General features: G+C 35.0%; 1 protein-coding gene across 2 annotated transcripts; it reads left to right on the top strand.

Annotated features, from left to right (window-relative positions):
• Positions 1-5,836: 5,836 nt before the first annotated feature.
• Positions 5,837-20,846, top strand: LOC149769408 (uncharacterized). Of its 2 annotated transcripts, XM_089949900.1 has the most exons (5): positions 5,837-5,971; positions 12,179-12,415; positions 14,318-14,479; positions 15,680-15,755; positions 17,205-20,846. In XM_089949900.1, exons 1-5 carry the CDS (start codon positions 5,923-5,925, stop codon positions 17,563-17,565), a joined length of 885 nt encoding a protein of 294 aa, XP_089806026.1. In that variant the 5' UTR covers positions 5,837-5,922; the 3' UTR covers positions 17,566-20,846. The 2 variants fall into 2 exon arrangements, with proteins under 2 accessions (XP_089806026.1, XP_089806027.1); XM_089949901.1 differs by lacking the exon at positions 14,318-14,479.
• Positions 20,847-21,238: the final 392 nt, after the last annotated feature.

The following is a 21,238-nucleotide window of genomic DNA, read 5'->3' as shown; positions in this document are numbered from 1 at the left end:
TGGGGGTTTGGGGGTGGTTTGTTTTCTCACTTTTCTTGTTCTTCTTTGAGTGAGAACTTGCATACCTACAATCACTCTTCTGTTTTGGCTGTAGACGTTTTGTGGATCTGGGCTTTTTTGTGTCAGCTTCTGCAATAGGGTCCCATTTTAAAAGGGCACGTACAATGTCATCTTTTTAAAGAGCCACTTCCACCAGGTTTCAAAATGATTTGTTTTGTTTTGAGTATCGATATATGGATCAGCTAGTTGTGACAACAATACTTTATGTTTTTCAAAAATTGTGTTCCTTAATGTGGTATGCAACTGATGCCCTGTAGTAAATTACACTTTTAGCTAGGATTTACCACAGTCCTGCATATGGTTACAGAGGAGTTCCAAAATTGTAATGTCTTGCTACAACCAAATTCAAATGTGTACTTCTACAAGACGTGCGTCAATGGCTACAAAAGTAATTGACGTACACGTTACACACACCCATTAAACGAAACGTTTCATGAAGTTATACGAAAGCAGCAGGAATTGTTCATCAATCGCAGGCGTATTTAGCCAATATCTCTATTTTCGTAGCATACAATCATTTGTTTTGAGTCTTCCATCCGTTTTTAGAAACAGCATGGATCAGTGAAATGACATTTCATAATTCAAAAATCCAAAAATCAAACTGAGAAAGGGTGTAGATGTGCACTATGAGTACTTAAATGGGAGGCACTGATGTACTATTCAATAATAAAGAACATTTGTAGAGGTCACTGTTATTTAAAACTTATTAAACCCGCTTCGTGTCATGTACTACGATGACAATCAAAGGCACAGAATGTCTGAATCAAGGTTTTCAAAAAGACGTTTACAAAAGGCATTCATGCTTTCACTAGTGAAATCATGAAACAAAAGCAAGTGTCGTGGAACGTTTTCAAAGAACGTGTACAGAAATGCATCTTTAACTATTTTGAAGCATCAATACACTCACAAATACATCGACGTGTTACCATCATTAGTCAGAGCTTATAAGCAATCAATCATACCATCATAGCATCAGATGTGCACCAGAAGAAGTGACCCCTAAAAACGAATTGAATTTGTTTGATCGATTGTTAGGAACGTCACCCAACATCAATGGGAAAGTAGTGATGTTAAAGACTGGGGATTGGGTTAGCATTGGCAAAACCAAACGCTCTTTTGACAAAGGTTACTTACCTAATTGTATAACCGAACCTTTTGTGTGTTTATGGGCCCGTGTGTGATCAACAAATAAGTCGACTTGTACGATATCGAAACTATTATCAATCCAAGAACACGTTAAGTGGGTCAACGTCGATTGCAAACGTTAAAGTGGGTTAGGTAGGATATCCACCTAGTTTTGAATCTTGGATTTCCGCTTCACAAGTGAACTAGTATATAAATAAAGTACAAGTAACCACCATCTCGTTAAACACAATATGTACCTCATTTCACAGACATCATCTCTTCAAATGCTACAAAACTAAACTTCAGATCGACTTTTTTCTGTTAATTCTTTGTGGTATATTGTATCATTATAGCAGCGACTGCAAATCGTACTTTGCAACAAGGATACAAACAATTGTTGGCATGTTTTACTCAACAGTTTATTGGTTATCTTCTTCCCATACCTTACTTGAACAATACTACCAGCAGTAATACTCATTTTCTTTGAGTACGACTTACACCTCGGGAAATAGAACCATTGAACTATTAACAGCCAATTGTATTTATCATTACAAAGTAACAGTTCTACGATGTGTTTTCCAGCAACGGCTTATGTTGCTTTACATCCAAATTAACTCAGTAAATGCAATGGGATCACGAAGGTCCTTTAGAAGTAGGCTTGGTAGAAATCATGCATCCTACGCAAGCCATCAATATCAAACAAGTTCTAAACACTTTTATCGTCGAGTTAGTGAACGAACAAGTTCAAGAACAGTTTGACAACAACTATCTTCTTTATTACGAATCCTCAATTGACCACCTGTAGCATGAGAATTTCTGTGGGAAATTATATTAATAATCAGCACCTCGTCGAAAAATCATAAAATCACTAATCGTGTTAAAACATATTTTTCAGATAGCAGAACTCTGGCCATTATTTTTTGTCCTCGTTTGTTTTCTATCATGGATGGATAAACTGCTTTCATTTCCATGAAAGACATTCACAACAGCAATCGATTTTACAAGCATTTTTACTTCCTCGTGTAACTTAAGGAAGAACTAAATTTATTGTTTGTGTTCTCGGATGTGGCCATTCTAACGTGGTAGGAAACATTACTGTGTAATTCCTTTCAAAGTGGATATTGTTATTGCTGCTTACGAGGAAGGTAGAAACACGTACCACGTTCACCGGGAATTTGTACATTCTCGTTATCTCCCTGTCGGTAAATTGCGTTTCAACAGTGTCAATATTAGCATTAACGGAAATCTTGGAGAAGAAAAGAAAACTTCACGGTTAAACTTTATTTTCGAAAACGATTCGCCAGTGAATAGTAAAAACAGATGCATCTTGCGTAAGAAGGAGTCGATGGACAAATAGAATGATGCGAGTGTTCTAAGTCAGAACTTGATATGTTGGCAATAATACCAAAAATAATGTCGATGCAAGAATTTCAAACGGTAGAACTTAAAGCTGTGTTGTTTTTACCACTTCAGCCTCTATAACATTGAAATCAAAGAACAAACCGAAGATTACGTCAGTCTGAAAATCATTATCTTCTACCGTAAAGTCAAAGTTCTCAAAGTGGACAACAGAAATCTCGGTAATAATTTCATGCATTCTTTGTTCAGAGAAGTGGATTTATCTTTGAAAAACTAAACTTGTTAGCAGCAGCATGGATTTTACCCTTATTCAGCTTACCTGTAAAATCTCTGACGTACGGAATAGAAGCCGAGAATACACATCTGCATGCCACCGTAGTACAGAAACCTGACACTTCTTATGTCTTCAACGACACACAGTTGACAGAAGCTGACTATCCTCCCAATGGTGGATTTAACGACCGTCGAAAGAAGAAGGACGTGGTATAAAATTTATGGATCATTTGCATTTGAACATGTGATGGGGAGACAAGTATTTATTGAATGGAGTGGATTTACGCCGGAGACTGAATCGAAGTATTACCGTATTCACTTTTATAGAAAACGAATACCAAACGGACATCGACGAAGCCATAGTTTACGTAAGCCGTCTGGAAGTCTTACCTAAAGCGGGAAACGACATCAGACAAACTCTAAGAAGAATGTTGGCCAGGTACCATCGACGAAGAGTGGAAGTGAAAACTTTCACCATTACCTCTGGATTCCGATCCAAGATCGAAAATCATGTATTCCAAGGAAAGTTACCTAAGTGTTTGCTCATTGGCGACGTTAAGAATGCGTCCCTGAACAGAGCCATCAGTCAAAATGCTTTCCATTTAGATCACTTCAACGTGTCTATGATACGCGTTGAAGCTAATTTTGCCCAGAAATAATGCTTCAGAAGTTGATTGACCTTGTTTGAAGCTACATGATATTTAAGAACCAATTACAGCCGTTGTATTTCGTTGGAGATGCTCCATGGGAATTTAATTCACCCCAGTCCTAGGTAGCGACAAAGGATATTTTCACCCTATAAATCGGGTCAACTTCTTGTGAAGCTTCAATTTGCACTAGCTTTGGAAAACTCAGTGAAGGTCATCCTAGAAGCAGAATTTGGCAATGCTTTGGAAATCAACAGTTTGAAACATGTAATTCAAGACTATTAAAAAAGATTATGCATGAAGAACCCATGCAGATATGTATGTTTTTATGCAAAAAAAGAAGTAAAATAAATAGTCATGTTGTCGAGATGGTCGGAACGGAAATAACATTCAGTCCATTGTGCTGTTACTGTCTGGGCCGAAATAATCACCATCCTTGCCAGATAACATTGTTATGGATGTCAAATCGATCATAAGAGTAGAAGAAGAAAAAACTCGACGAATGTTTGATGATGATGAGTCAAAAAGAAACGTTGGAAGAGTATCTGAAAGAGGCATGGGTTGTCATCTCAGAAAAGACATTTTTGAGAAAGTGGTATAAAGACTTGCGTGACCGTTCCTTACCTCCATTGACTTCTTTGTAGATGAACGCACCGAAACTCTCTTGCAAAAGAGTACAAACTACCCAATCATCAACTTACTTGACAGATCGTCAGCTGTGAATTAGCGACTTATCGTTATCTGTTAAAAAACAAAACAAAATAGATACATGGTAACTTCAATATCTTCTAAATGACTGTGGTGTGCTGTAAAGATGGACGTACACATTCAAGACCTAGAAATGAATCGTGACTACGTGATCAACACAGATAACAATCGTCCTCCAGGAACCTAGTGAGCAGCAGTCCACTTTTCTATCAATCACAGTGTAGAATATTTTGATCCTTACGGATTATCTACCCTGAAAGACGACATCATTAACTTTATGAGAAGACATGCTGTATTTACTTGATTCAATAATGTGAGATTACAAGGATCGATGCGACGGTGTGTGAATAATGTTTTGTGTATTTCTTCATCAACATCATCTGACAGTGCTTTATATTTTTGGAAGTCAAATTTATGTTGGTGTGTACCCTTTGTCTTTAAATAAATTCCTCAAACGTATAACTCCATCACTTGTTAAATGTGTGTTTGCTTGGTATTGTGTGTTTATGTTTTGTGTATGTCGGTGTATCTCCTTTGACTTTAAAAAAAATTCCTAAGACGTGTAACTCCATCACTTGTAAATGTGTGTTTGCTTGGTATTGTGTGTTTGCTTGGTATTGTGTGTTTGCGTATGTCTTGTGTATGTCTATGTCTTCCACAACCGCTAAAACTTTAAACCCCTTGCCCCTTCTCTCGTATGTTTGAGGGTATAATAGTGTTTCTATTAACACTTCCTACCCTTGTGTGATAAGAATGTATATCTCTGTCAGGGTGTGTGTCTATTTCATCCCCTCCTTGTTTGCATCCTACAACCTCTTGTGTGATAATATATTTGTGTGCATGTAAGTATAAGGGGTGTGCATAAAGACTCTTACTATTTTCGGTGGATAGTAGGGGTGTGTTATTGTCAGCAATCAGAAAAAGTGGCTGCTGGATGGTAATTGTGGCTTCTTGGATTGTAGTCAAAATACAGTTCATGGATAGTGTGCTAGATAGTAAATAAAAAGAGGCCGCTGGATAGTGAGTATAATGGTTCGTAGAACAAAAGGTAGCATTACATTTTCGCTTTGCCCACATAAACATTCAACCGTTGTTCGTATACATATTTGTCTCCATAAAAACTTTTTTCCGTATAAACTTTTGTCCCCATAATACCATGCTATTGTTAACCTAAAGACAATTTTAACATAGGGTTTCCCCTTGTCCTCCAAGTGACTCCTGCATGTAAACATTTGTTAATTCACCTATGCCCCACACGTATTTCTTACAACTCAAAGATGTTTTCAATACAAAACAGTTAGAAAAAAAATAAAAAGACGGAAGAAACGCCCTATTTTGGATTCCTATTTTGGGATTTCTTTTCGACCTGATTAGTTTCAGTCATTTCTTGTTTTTAAGAGTTGTTCTTAAAGCTCTTAAATGGTATTATACATGTTTGTCTATAAAGAAATAAAGACTACAAGTAAAGCATACGGAGCTGTCTGTATATATATATATATATATATATATATATATATATATATATATATATATATATATATATATATATATATAACTTCCTTTTACTTCTTACACATGAGTGTTTAGTTTACTTGAATTGCGTGAATGATTCATCCTTGACTGATTGACTTCATTTATATGACCTTTAGCACGTAACATTAATATCCTATTCAGTTCGTATGGATACGCAGGACTATCGTTGCTTTGCTGTCTGATACATACATCCTAAATACGGATAACAGAAATTACAATGAAAGTTGCTTTTGTAGGAATCTTTGCCTTGTGTCTTATCAAAAAAGGTAGGTAGTTCTACCTGACTTTAATTGATTTTGTAATCGACATCCTCTCATAAATCCGCTTTGCTATCTTTGTAACTGTAGCACCCAGTGGTGGAGCAAGCGGGTGTGGATGCATCTTGGGATGGGGTGGCGGGGCAATTGTCCCCATCTAGCTTGGAGTAAGTGGGTGCCGTCGGGAGGTTTTTTGCAGCATACATTTTCATTGTATTTCAACATATCTTAGAGTAACAGTGGCAAATCCTCACAAAACCTATATTTAGAGGAGAACGATGGAGGATAGCAACTGACAAAAACTCTTCTCTGTGCCGAAGTAGGGGCACCAAGAAAAAAATGGCGCCTTGAACCCTCGTTTCGCCACTGTTAGTGTATATGTCCATTAGAAAGTTTCATTGTTCTCGGCAGGTAATATTCCTAACGTTGGAATCGTGGTCCCGCTCCTGATCCTTGACGTGAGCCCCATTATATTCCGACTGGGGATGTTTGGGATTCCTTTACAAATTCTTTTTTAGAATTCCCCATTTCTCTGCATCTGTAATTAGCTTAACACTTTCTTTGACTTTCCAATCCACATGATGCCTTTGAATCCTTTAGTTAAGTCGCAGATTCGATAACTTCCGTCTTAAGTTTCTGGATTACAATACTCACCGATGATGACGATGCTTGACACAGATTTAATCTCTATTAGACATCGTCATGTTTCGTGCTCAATTTTGAGATCAAATGATCAAATTTGATGATGATTTTCTCTTTTTGTATTGAAAATGCACAACCTACTAGTTGTTCTATGTTGATAATTGTCACCTAGATAAAGAAAAACTTATTATTAGGTATGATTCTTGTATAAATTTTATTTTGGGGCTTGATGTAATATATTTAAATTTAGTCAAGACAGTATGGAGGCTCACGCGTAAAGGCAAGACAGTGAGTGCCTTAGCTTGTTTGTGCGTGCAATTTAAGTAAACCGTTAACATACGCTTAATGGTATTATGTTTTGTCTTCAGCATGTGCATCCAGTTCATTTGAACATGCCAGAACATCGGATTTTTCACTCAGGATCAAATCTTTTGACATGAATATGTATGAGATTATGATGTCTCGTGCATATTATGAACTTCTCAGGAAATAATGGAAGCTTTTGACGCAGAACATCAAATCCACTGCAAAAGAAATGTATATGTACAAGTTAGCTATGTCGACCCATGCTGATATAAACCTGTAGTACCACAGTAGGCAGTAGATTTATTGAAGCGTCGACTTTACTTTACATTGTAAAGGCCTAACGTCTTTAATGTTGAAAGGAATACCGATTCAGAAAAATGGGAATTTGATTTTAAAGTTTTATTTGCTGTACATAATTGTGGTTCGTCCTTCTTGGTCAAAGACAACCATGATATCACTAATTAGGTTGATTTATGTGAGGTCGTTGAGTCCAGTTTGTGATCTGAACTATCTGTGGCATACTTTAAGGGGATGGAATGTTTCAAGGATAACTTGAGAGATTCGTTGAAGCATTTCTTTTAACCACCATGAGATCTCTTTCCTCCTTCAGCTAGCCGCAGAAAATCTTTGCCAGTCGTTCTTCTGACATCCTGGTGACGTGACCAGCACATTATCAAGGAGTGGATGCTATACAAACCTGCTCTAGAGAGAACCTCAGTATATTGAACCCTGTCCTGTCATCTTATCTTCATCAGTTTCCCAGGCAACCCAGGTGGAAATCGTTCAGCTTCTTGGCATGGCGTCTCTACCCCGTCAAGATTTTGCACGGATAAAGCATGGTCGGCAACACAATGGCTTTCTTGACCATCAGCTTTGTGTGCATACTGACGCCACTGCTCTCCGATAATTTTGCACGTAGTCTGCCAAAGGCATTTGTACAGAATTAGGAAAAACCAAAACAACATACAATGTATGCTGCAAATCTATACACGAGTAGCAAGAAATATTTAATTTTCATTGATAACATATGGCTTCATCCTTCCTCCAGGTTTCTTTAAATAATTATTGCAACTACATCGTTTAAATTATCTTTGATGTTCAGCAAAATTACTTACACGTGTGTGTGTGTGTGTGTGTGTGTGTGTGGGTGGGTGGGTGGAATTTGTGATTGTATGTGTATGTGTAACACTTTGAAAACCATTCCCCATTTTAGGATGAGTGACTTATATTGTAATATGAAAAATCATATCTGCGGCATCGTGAAGTACATAAAAATAACAATAAAAAGCAGATATTTTAAATGTTCTTGTCAGCGATCTTTCCTTTGCATAAATCTTGACAATAACGTCATATGCTTCTATTACAGAACAAAAAGAAAAACATCGGGTATCGACAAAAAGATACAACTTCACCTCAAAAATAATAGAATTTTAAAAATATAAATAATCCAATAAAATTGATTTTTGAAAGATAATACATTTTTCTTCGGAACTTTTGTTTCGTTTTGCAGTAGTTTGCTTTTCATTGACATTAATGTATGATCTACAGTGATTACGGGAACAGCATCTAGACCATCGTCAATCAAAAGTGATATATAAGTCCAGCAGTATGAGAGAACAAATGCTTCGACACACACACACACACACACACACACACACACACACTATTATTTGGGTTCTGCAAGCTGGCCACAAATTTCTGGAACTTCATAATGTTGATAAAATAAATTGTTTTTATGTCAGTCAAGTATGTTTACTGGTTCAATACCCTTTGCTAAGAACACTGTTGGGACGCTGTTTTAACACTCACAATAGAATGTAGCATCCGAGTGCAGACAGTTATTAATGATAATACATGATCATAATGAAAATTACGCCTGCCCATGACTTAGTGGGAAATTTGTTTTCTTATTTTTTAAACAATGATAAATTTTATTGAGCTTAATCAAACATCCGTGCAGTTTAACATTCATATTATACTAGCTTACTACTGGGCATCCTCGAGTGCATGCTATTATACCAGATTATTACTGGACATCCTTGCATACATGTTATAATACTAGCTTATTACTAGACATCATCTCATACATGTTATAATGCTAGATTTTTACTGGGCATCCTCTCATGCTTATTATTATACTAGCTTATTACTGGACATACTTGCATACATGTTATTACACTAGCTTATTACTGGACATACTCGCATGCATATTAATATACTAGCTTATTACTGGACATCCTTGCATACATGTTATAATACTAGCTTATTACTGAACATTCTCGCATGCATGTTATTACACTAGCTTATTACTGAACATCCTCGCATGCATATTAATATACTAGCTTATTACTGGACATACTTGCATACATGTTATTATACTAGCTTATTACTGGACATCCTTGCATACATGGTATAATACTAGCAAATTACTAAACATCCTCGCATGCATGTTATAATATAAGCTTATTACTGGACATCCTTGCATACATGTTATTATAGTAGCGTATTACTGGACATCCTCGCATGCATGTTATTATACTAGCTTAGTACTGGACATCCTTGCATACTTGTTATTATACTAGATTCCTACTGGACATCCTTGCATGCATGTTATTTTATTAGCTTATTACTGAACATCGTCGCATGCATGTTATTATATTAGCTAATTACTGGACATCGTTGCATACATGTTATTATACTAGCTTAGTACTGGACATCCTTGCATACATGTTATTATACTATCTTATTACTGGAAATCTTGGCATACATGTTATTATACTAGCTTATTACTGGACATCCTCGTATGCATGTTATTCTACTAGCTTTTTACTGGACATCTTGGCATACATGTTATTATACCGGCTTATTGCTGGACATCCTGGCATACATGTTATTATACTAGCTTATTACTGGACATCTTGGCATACATGCTAGTACACTAGCTTATTACTGGACATCCTTGCATACATGTTATAATACTAGCATATTACTAAACATTCTCGCATGCATGTTATTATACTAGCTTATTAGTGAACATCCTTGCATACATGTTATAATACTAGCGTATTACTAGACATCCTGGCATGCATGTTATAATGCTAGCTTATTACTGAACATCCCTGCATACATGTTATTATACCAGCTTATTACTGAACATGCTTGCATACATGTTATAATACTAGCTTATTACCTAACATCCCTGCATACATGTTATAATACTGACTTATTAATAGACATCCTCGCATTCATGTTATTATACTAGCTTATTACTGGACATCCTGGCATACATGTCATTATACTAGCTTATTGCTGGACAGACTGGCATACATGTCATTATACTAGCTTATTACTGGACATCTTGGCATACATGTTATTACACTAGCTTATTACTGGACATCCTTGCATACATGTTATAATACTAGCTTATTATATGCTCCTTTTTTCACCCGTTAACTTTACGATGTCAGAATCGCTCAATATTACCCGATACTGAACTGCGCGACAATACACATATAGCATTCACGTGCAGAAAGGAACTACTTTCTATTGTAAACAAACAATGGACGCAGACGCCAGCACTTTTGATTTGTATGCAAATCACGTACACTCGCGTAAGAGGCTCTTTACGTTGTGGTTGTTTAAATTTATTTCTGAATGAACTAAAACGTGTTTCGTGGACTGCAAAAAAACCCTAGCTGGTTTGGCACATTCCGCGTTAATACAATGTTACTGATTTAGGCTAGCTACATTATATAACAGACGGAAGATAAGGTCCTTACAAATAACATACAAGTGACAAGTTATATACTCTCCTCTTTAACTGGTGATAAGAATGGTAAAATAAAATATACTTACAGTTTTGCATCCTGAATTTCCTCAAAATGTATTTTCTTAATTCTGCAAATCCGAATTACATGAGCCATGTCATAGGTTTTCAATCGGGAGTATGCATTTCGAAATTCTGCTGTAATTTCGATGATAAGTGCAATTGTATCCTCCTTACTGCACTCAAAATGAAATAAGCATTAAATTCTATAGCGTCTTTTTGATAATTGCAATTGAAAGACTTCATATTTTTCCCACATTATGATTTCAAACATTCAATGACAGAAACAGAAACACAGTTGCAGAAGTAAACAAGCTTCTCCCGTGCCACTTCAATCTGATACATTTCATGTATAATTTGCACAGATCAATCCAGTCCAAAATCACAAACTTTCGTCGAATCGAAACAAAATACCAAAATATATTCATTCCCGATCAAATGGAAAAGTTGTTGCAATGCGCATTCATTCACAATATGACTGCAAATTTCAATTTTAACTAGACACGCCATTTTCTTTCGAAAGTTATGTCGAACGCGCGACTAAGTTCAAATTTATCTGGCCGGAGTTATGTGCGCATTAATAATGATGTCATTGTGTAATGACAAATCTGCGCTTGTGTATTTAGTTTGGAATACGGCATTCAATCATTTACGTTGTTCTTGTACAGTATTTTGTTTATATAATTAAACCTTAGGTAGAATTAAAAAAATGAGCATATAATAAAAAGGTTACTGCATTTGTATGGGAAAATATGAACTCGTTTTGTCGGAAGGATATACTGCACTCCCAAGGTCGTGCAGTATTCCATCCCAAAACTCGTTCATATTTTCCCATACAAACGCAGTAACCTATAATTATTACTGAACATCCTCGTATGAATGTTATTATAGTATCTTATTACTGGGCATCTTGGCATACATGCTATTATACTAGCTTATTACTGGACATCCTCGCATGCATGTTATTATACTAGCTTATTACTGGACATCCTCGCAGCATCTTATTATACTAGCTTATTACTGGACCTCTTCACATGCATGTTATAATGCTAGCTCATTACTGGACATCCTTGCATGCATGCTATTATACTAGCTTAGTACTAGATATCCTCGCATACATATTATAATACCAGATTATTACTGGACATCCTCGCATGCATGTTATTATACTAGCTTATTACTGGCATACTCGCATGCATGTTATTAGACTAGCTTATTACTGGACATCCTCGCATACGTGTTATAAAACTAGCTTATTACTGGACATCCTAGCATACATGTTTGCTAGACCAATCTCTTCAGTTGTTTCAACTATAAAAGGAAATCCTGTTAAGATTAGAAGAATACAAGCCAACTGTATCTAATGTGTCTAGTCGCTGATATAGAAGAATCATATTACGTATTTTGCTTTCATAATTTATACAAATGATTCTTTATTTCAGCACAATTATTTCAATGCGACGAAGGCAACGTGTTCAACTCACTTCAATGCGTGTCAGGAACGTGCTGCACTCCTGAGGACAAAGTGGTCACACGTGCTGAAGTTACTGTCCAGAGTCGGTGTTTACCCCAATGGGTTCCGAATTGGAGTTACCATACGTTTGAGGAACGTCCGAATATTCCATGCGTTAGTGTTTCAGGTCTATGCGAAGTGACACTCTCTTACTGCTACCTTAAAGGTATTACATTTTAATTTCATTTTTACTTCGAAATACTTCTCGAATTTTGTCACAAAAACCGCTTTTATATTTATCTCCTACCTTTTCGCAATGTTTAACTTTGCAAGTAATTTTCGATAACAGTCAACCTAGCCTAAATATTAGAGTATAACCTTGTGCGATACTTTAGCAGTTCAACAGTTATGTTTCATACAGAACTTTGTTTCTAAATGTCTTAATCAGCTTTAACAGGATTTCATATGTGGTATGTTCATAACAGTTCTCAAGTGTGTATATAAATGCAGGGATTCAATATCTTTATTGATTACTCTTACTGAATGTCATTCTTTATATATATATATATATATATATATATATATATATATATATATATATATATATATATATATATATATATATATATATATATATATATAATACAAAGTATTAATAATCCCCATTTTGTAAATGAATTTCAATATGGTACACATTTTCATCACAATTATTTCTGCTTTATGTTCTCCCTCCCCTCTCATGCATAGAGGACAAACTACGCAGAAATGTGGAGTGATAGAGAAAAGGAATTTGGGCTGGATTAAAACCTTGAAATAGAAATCACACCAGATAGCCTACAATATGGTTCGTCGTAAAGATATGTGTGCACTTTCATTGGGATTTATCTACAGTGTTTATGAATGATTCAAAGTTGCATATCATGTCGACATTATACGGTAAATATCTCGGTTTAATGTTTTGTTGTTGTTGTTGTTTATTAAACATACAAATAGTGTTCTAAAAATCGATTATTATTGATTAAATACGAAAATGTCCAAACAAAGCCCCCCTCCCCCTTTCTCTCTCTCTCTCTCTGGACCATCATATCATATTATGGACTAAAATCTATGAAATTTTCGTTTGTGCCATCCCACGATGTCTCTGGACTTATGAATGATGGTAAAAGTTAAGTCAAACCGACCAAAGGATAAGAAAGAGAGAGAGAGAGAGAGGATATGAGCAAACACAGTGATCAGTTGTAGAGAAAAGAAACAGCTAGATGGATTTTTTAGATAGTTGATATCGTCCTTGCATAAACAGTATTCGAATTTGTACAAAAAATCAGGATTTTTATTTAATAAAGGCTGTTCGTAAAAAAATTCTCTCAATAACTATTTCATTTATTGCGCTCAAACCACCCTTCATAACCTAAAGATACAGTATCGAAACATCTGAACAGTTCAAGTCTGCAATGCCATATCAATGCGCTAAACAATATAGCTGTTATTAATGAAATTGGTTCAAACCTTAAACAACTGTATGCTACTTAAATACTTCATAGTTATACTTAAATACCCTACATTTAAACTTAAATACCCTTTACTACAAGTTTACATAGAGTATATTAACGAACGTCTTTCGAGTCTGCCTAAATAATACTGGTTTACAAATTGATACAGTCAGCGTCAGTAAAGAGTATAATCAACTTGTTCACAGGAACCATTGTGTATGAAATTAAAATCAACGGATCACACAGACGGTAACTGCTACTGCAAATAAATAACTATGTAGCGTCTTCTTTCTTAACATTCATTGCCCATTTCACTCCATTTAATAAATATTCCTTATTTCGTGCATTCACCGAACCAAATGATTTAATAATTTCTTTGAAGAAAACAACATATTTCTCGCCTGCACTGCACTAAACAGACCTAAATGAGATCGACTATACTTGGTCCAACCTCGTCTCTTGTACGTCTACTAATTTTCCTAGTACGACCACCAGCAATACCACTGCCATCATCGTCACCGATATCCCTATTGCTAGTGCTAATACTGCTATTAACGGCACATATATGTGACATTCTCTCTAGCCAGCATATATGTTTCCAGAGTCCTGCTATTACAGCATGAGTCTTTATTTTTAAGACACGCCGTCTTCAAGTACAACTACAGTAGCAACATTTTCGAGTTCAGCACGATTGGATAATGTGTCAAATAGTCCAATAACGTTTGAAAATACACCAACATTGATACACAAAGCGGTGACTTCTGAAGCCAACGTTTCTTCTAGGATGATACGTAAATCAGGTAAAAATGACGATGACAACAAAAAATATCAATGTACGAAATCTGTATGGAAAAGAAAGTCGACTGAAAGAATATTTTTACATGAAAAATTATATTATCTTTAGCGAGTGAGATGATTCAATTTATTTTGTAGTTCGTGTCAGAAATACACAGTTTTTATCTGGATTTTCCCTTATGATGAGCAATTTTTCTGAGATGAGTAACCCATCTTGGAGCTGTATTAACTAACATTTAAAGTGGAAGTCAGCACCAGAACGGACGAAAATGAATATAGATTCACATGCCCAAAACACTTACTAACAAGTCAAATCAGAGCCGCTGAGTATTCTAGTCTAAAGCAGAAGCGACACGGAAAGCTATACGTATAACTTAATAACAATAATTCATTCAACAAATATCAGCTGTTGCAGATTTTTTAAAAATTATGTCGTTTCTACAAAATGTTTATGTTGTTGCTAGTCAAAATATAGTCTATTGATGAAATAAGTTGCATTTTCTTCTCTTTTTCTAGATGCTTTAACTTATAATTTCTATTTAAAAAAAACAAAACAACAACAACCCCCAACAAACTCTTAGAATGAGGTGGTCGATTTTTAACAGTTTGTTCGCTGCTGACAAAGCGCTAAAGTTATGCCAGGGACATTTGTTCACCGTTTTCAAAACAGTGCAAAATCTGTCAGATTGAAACAAAACATTGTTATTATGACTTAAAATCATCCAAACAATTTGCTAAAAAATTGACTTCCTCAAACTAAACAATTTTCTATAAATGAATTATTGCTTGAACGTATGTGACTACGGCTTAGAGATGTGTCGAAAGCTCGGAATTGTCTCCGACTCTCCATTTCTCCACACCCCACGACTAGAGGTGGCCACCACTGAATAAAGCAGAAGTCTTTCATTTTTATAACACTGAGCTTAATCAGTTTAGTGACTTTGAGCACTTTCCTTTTGTTCTTCATTCTACGACAGGAAACAAAATGACAACCGTTCTAGATAATATGGGTGGGTTCGAATTTTGTCCTTAAAAGTTTCCAACAGAACAGTGCCAAACAAGCTCATATTTGTATCTGACTAGTTTACAAAAACGAATAAAATATTTATCGACTAGAGAATACCAAATATAAAGTCAGTTTGTTTCACTGTATTTGTTTGTTTAAAAAAAAACATCCATAATAACAAAGATTTTTTTCGTTACAGATGGTGTAATTGTCGGTGTATCTATTACCGTTGTAGCTATGGTCATCTTTGGTGTTGCTATTCTTCTGGTCATAAGGTATAGCAAGAAATTTTACAGTTTTAAAAAAGTATTGGATTTCATCTAACTTGACCATATTTCATATTTTCTTTAAGTCTGCTCAACGTCTTTTTTCGGGAATGGTAAAGAAAGTTGCCATCTCAACATAAAATCAATAAATATGGAAGGCAATATATATATTTCATTGTTTGTGTTTTAGTTTACTTTGTGTTTTTTTTAATATGCTATCCAAATTCTAGTACATTTTCTACCTGACCTGATTCATTGATTTTGGTTTTGTGAACAACATGTTTATCTCAATCTGAGTCTGTAACTTTGGAAATTCCCCACGAATTGCAAGGTCAACCTAATGTTTACTACCCATTTTATATTATAATTTTAGTAATAGACATATGGTTATAAGTATAACAAATTTTTTTAAACATTACGAACCTTACAGAACAAAACTTTCAGTTAGGCAATAGTTTTTTTGCTAGAAACTGCAAGTTATTTTTTTTTGCACTTTTACTTTTGTATAACTAGGGAAATAAATTATTTGTTGAATGTTACAAAGCTTGTCACTTCTCATTCTTTTCTAGTACTTAAAGTAATACCAGAGAGTCATTATATATATATATATATATATATATATATATATATATATATATATATATATATATATATATATATATATATATATATATATATATATATATATATATATATATATATATATATATATATATCTGGAAAAGAAACACACTAGAGTGTCTGAGCAATCAAAAACTGTATAGCAGTAATAAAGGGTGTGGGGCCTAGTGGCCGAGTGGTCTAAAGCGCTCTCCGTTACGGATCACTGCCATCTCAACTATGTCTGCGTGGGTTCGAGTCTCGGATTCAGCTAATGTGAGTATGCGATAAAGCTTGCCAGTAGCTTGTCGTGGGTTGGTGGTTCTTTCCGGCGTTTTCCCGGGTTCTTCCTCCACCATTAATACTGGCCGCCATGTATAGCCTATCGTGTGCTGAAAAATGGCGTTAAACCCTACTACAACAACAACAGTAATAAAGGTACAGATTTGAAGCCAACAAAAGGCAAAACTACTGCCAACACATTTGAATAATGTGCCTTACAAAGACTGGAGCACGGACATATTTCAACTGTTTATCAAGTCAAACATGCAAATATTCGCTTATGCTACATTCGTCAATCAAAAGAAAAAAAAGAACAGAAAACAACCAGCTGCTCTGGCAACTGTATCGTCTTCTCCTAAAACGTATCAAAATGAGTGAAATACAATGATATTTTATTATTTTCGAGTGATGTTGATAAGTGATTTTAATTATTGTAACGTTGATACGTGATTTTAATAAAGTTGATACGTGGTTTTAATAATTGTAATGTTGATAAGTGATTTTAATAATTGTGTTACATATTTAATATTGTTGGAAAAAAGGTTTCATTCGTACAGGACAACTCATATTTTTCAGAATTCGAAGAAAAAGAACACAGAAACGTACAACAACAAATACATCTCAGGGAGTAATTACGTTGTCTAATAGAGGATATAATGAGGACGGAGAGCGTGAAAATAGTCACGAGGGTATTGCAGCGATCAGTTTACCTTCATTAACCTCAAATTGTGTGTCAACAGATACTATATATGCAGCACTAGATAAAGGAAATAGGACAAAGGTCACAGAGAAAATACCCATTCTGGCATTTCGAAACGACTCTAATTACTGTAATGTTCAGTGTGCAGATTCAAACGAGGAAAGTGCGTATGATTCAACGGACCTACAGACAATACATGCTGTAATTGAGGACGCTTATATAACAGCCATACTGTAATAGAGGACGCTTATGACCATACTGTTAGCACTGTTAATAGCCATACTATAATAGAGGACGATCATGACCATACTTTTAGCACTATTAATAGACATACTGTAATAGAGGACGCTTATGACCATACTGTTAGCACTGTTAATAGCCATACTGAAACAGAGGACGATCATGACCATACTGTTAGCACTGTTAATAGCCACGCTGTAATAGAGGACCCTTATGACCATACTGTTAGCACTGTTAATAGACATACTGTAATAGAGGACGCTTATGACCATACTTTTAGAATTGATAATAGCAATACATATAACTAAACGTACCAGGAAATAAAATCAATCGATCCTACACACGACCATAAGACACATGTTTTGGACAGAGATGCTTTAGATTCCAACTAACCGGGGTACAAATAATCATGTGACGAAGAGTTATGGTTGAATGCTGAGGTGATAGTGATTTTAATCTATATGCTGTGCTAAACTTAGGTCAAACGTTGCTTACAAAAATGTGCACAACCTGTCTCATTCATTCAACACCTACTTCAGGGTAAATGCAGAAAATGATGGATAAGGCAACGCAAAGATTAAAATTTCAAACTTAATAGCTGTTTAATATGAGGAATTTTAAGTCATGACATTTAGGTAAGGACATCGTTCAAAGAGACTTTTTTAATATTCTACTGCTGATTAAGAGAACTTCTTGCCTGTTACAAGAAGAATCGCATTATAGAATTGGATTACCGAGACAGACTACATGGATGCATTCTGTAAACTCAATTTACGAAACTTTATCAAGAGGAACATTCTTGCATTCAATACCTTGAATTAGAAAAAAATGTTATTTATTATCTGGTTTGTGACGAGAGAGAGGTAAAGAGGTTTTCGTACCCAATGGGTTCTTCCTCGCTCACGTGTCTCTTTTATCATGATTCCTTCCATGATCAGTTTTGAAATTCCTGATGCTTCCTGAAAGACAACTTTGCCCCTCTTTAACCAAATGCTTTGGCCTAATAAATGACAGTCTAAATTATAAAATTTGGCTACGGTGTGCTGTCCGAGTACCCTTTATTATCGCGAAAATCGCAAAGCAATATATACCGAAGTATTAGCTTAGTTCCCCAAGAAACGCCATTTTGTTATAATCGCTTTCCGTTTTTAAGTCATTCATTCTAACAACGACTTTGTTAACCCATTTCTGTGTTCAGTTCAGGTTTAAATTCTGTTTTCGTTTACTTCAGTTTTAACTACATAATTGCTACCACTTAACGAGGTTGCCTCCTGATTGACTTCATTTTCAACTACATCAGCAATACCACTTAACGAGGGTGTCTTCTGGTATACTTCAGGGAAAACTACATCAGCAATACCACTTAACGAGGGTGTCTTCTGACTGACTTCAGTTTCAACTACATCAGCAATATCACTTAACGAGAGTGTATTCTGTTAGACTTCATTTTAAACTACATCAGTTATACTACTTAACGACGGTGTCTTCTGATCTGCTTCAGTTCTAACTACATTAGTGTTACTATTGGACGAGCATGTCTTCTGATCGATTTCAGTTTTGAATGTATCTGTCTCCAATTTGTCGATTTTTCTATATCACCGATGTTATCAATCACTTGATGAACATATTCTGTTGCATCTGTTCTTGATTGTTCAACCTCATCATGTGATTTGTTGTCAAATTCGATGAATTTAACCTCCTTTTGTTGTCATCTTCTGACTTCAGTCTGTAATAGTTAAATGATAATGTAGTTTTCATAGATCCCATCGTGCTTGGATTATTTATTTTCGGACATACCCTACCTTTTGAGCAATATCTGTTAAATCATTCCTTTTCTGCAACTTGTGCATTTGTTTGTGGGTTTTCTTGTTCTCTTGTTTGGTTTATTTTGTTTTGCTTTGTTGTTTTTTGTTGTTGTTGCTGTTGTTGCGTATTTCATTACTTTAGTCTCTCTGTAACCTTTGCAGCTGTGATTGCAGAGTATTGTAGTCTTCCAGTGTTTTTCTACTTCGCATATATCTCATTGATCATTTCATTCCATTAAAATGTAGATATTTTGTTGAATATTGGGTATCACATTTGCTATTTCCTTTACTCTTTGAATGTCTTGCATTGCGTAGATAAAGTAATGAACATATGTCTGAACGGTTCATATGCATCAGTCTGTTAGATATCTAATTTACTATTTAATTTTCACTGTGTTCAATAGCTGATAATGTATTGTTGCTTTACTCCTTTACATGCCAGGCTATTTCAAATTATTTTCTTCCAACATCCTATGTATTTGATTATGAGCTACTTTGTATGCGAAATTGCTGTTAGCTGCATCTAATGTTTGTAATGATGATCACTTGATTATACGTTGTTTGTTCTTTTGAGGTTAGGTCAGTGTTAATTATTCGACGTAGTGTAACATCTTTCGCCTGATTCTTGCTCAATGCTTAAAGGAAAACAACAATTGCAGAATAATCTTTAGTGGGGTCTAAATGTTACTTTTGTCTTTTATCCTACGTTAAGAAATGTAATGTTACAGTATAGCCTAAAATATAACTTTACATCTCTTTTATGCTGATATTCAAAATGTTAATTTTATCACCCTGTAATTTCTTGTAACACTGTTTAAAGAAAATTGAAGTGAAACTTTTTAATTGATACAGACTCTAGTAAACAAATAATAATCATATGAGTTATTTATTGTGTTATTGATTTGGTCGAGGTAAATGCATACATTTTTAGGTTTCAGAAATCCTCAAACGCTACCCGATTCAGCAAATACCTCTCTGTCTGTCTGTCTGTCTGTCTCTCTCTCTTTATATATATATATATCTGGTTATTGAATCCTACTAATTCTGAGGCGTAGTTCGTTAAGTTCACTGTGTAATTTCTACTCAGAGTAACTTTAAGTTTTGAATTGTGTTCTAGACATTTATCATCTCTACTTCTTACGTTGTCACCATTTGCCTTTTTCATGAACATATCTATGTTATTAAAACCGTCAGTGGTGAAAACAGCACGTTACAATCTTGTCACTAATGCAACAAAATATATTGTTGTTTAGTTCATCGAAAATATTGTCATATCCAACAACAAAACTTGTTCTTTGCAACCGTATAGATAGTTGTCGATGTATTTTGTCAATTAGATTGGTAAAATAATATTTTTCCTCATAGAGTCCGTTGATTGAAAGATAATGTTCCATTTGTATATAAAATATCAATAAAATCAGAACTTATGCGTCCTATACAATGGCTATTGTCAGCCTGACAAGTGAGTTGTCCTGAGGTGTGTTCTTCTTTTAATTTTCCCTTCTTCTAGAAAGATCGTTTGAATTTCTTTTTACTTTGGCTTTTTTACAATTTATTTTCTTTCTTAATGCTGTATTATAAACATGCTTCTCCTTTTAGTTATTGTCGTTGGGTATGTATGTATGTATGTATGTATGTATGTATGTATGTATGTATGTATGTATGTATGTGTGTGTCTGTATGTATGTATGTATGTATGTATGTGTGTGTATGTATATATGTATGTTTGTGTGTATGTATGTATGTATGTATGTATGTATGTATGTATGTGTGTGTGTATGTATGTATATATATATATGTATGTATGTACGTATGTATGTATGTGTGTGTGTGTATGTATGTATGTATGTGTGTGCATGTATGTA

This window comes from Sinohyriopsis cumingii, unplaced genomic scaffold (genome assembly GCF_028554795.1).
Source record: "Sinohyriopsis cumingii isolate HCF-2022 unplaced genomic scaffold, ASM2855479v2 utg003811l, whole genome shotgun sequence".
Classification (NCBI taxonomy): Eukaryota; Metazoa; Mollusca; class Bivalvia; order Unionida; family Unionidae; genus Sinohyriopsis; species Sinohyriopsis cumingii.
This window is presented reverse-complemented; position numbering and strand designations above follow the sequence as displayed.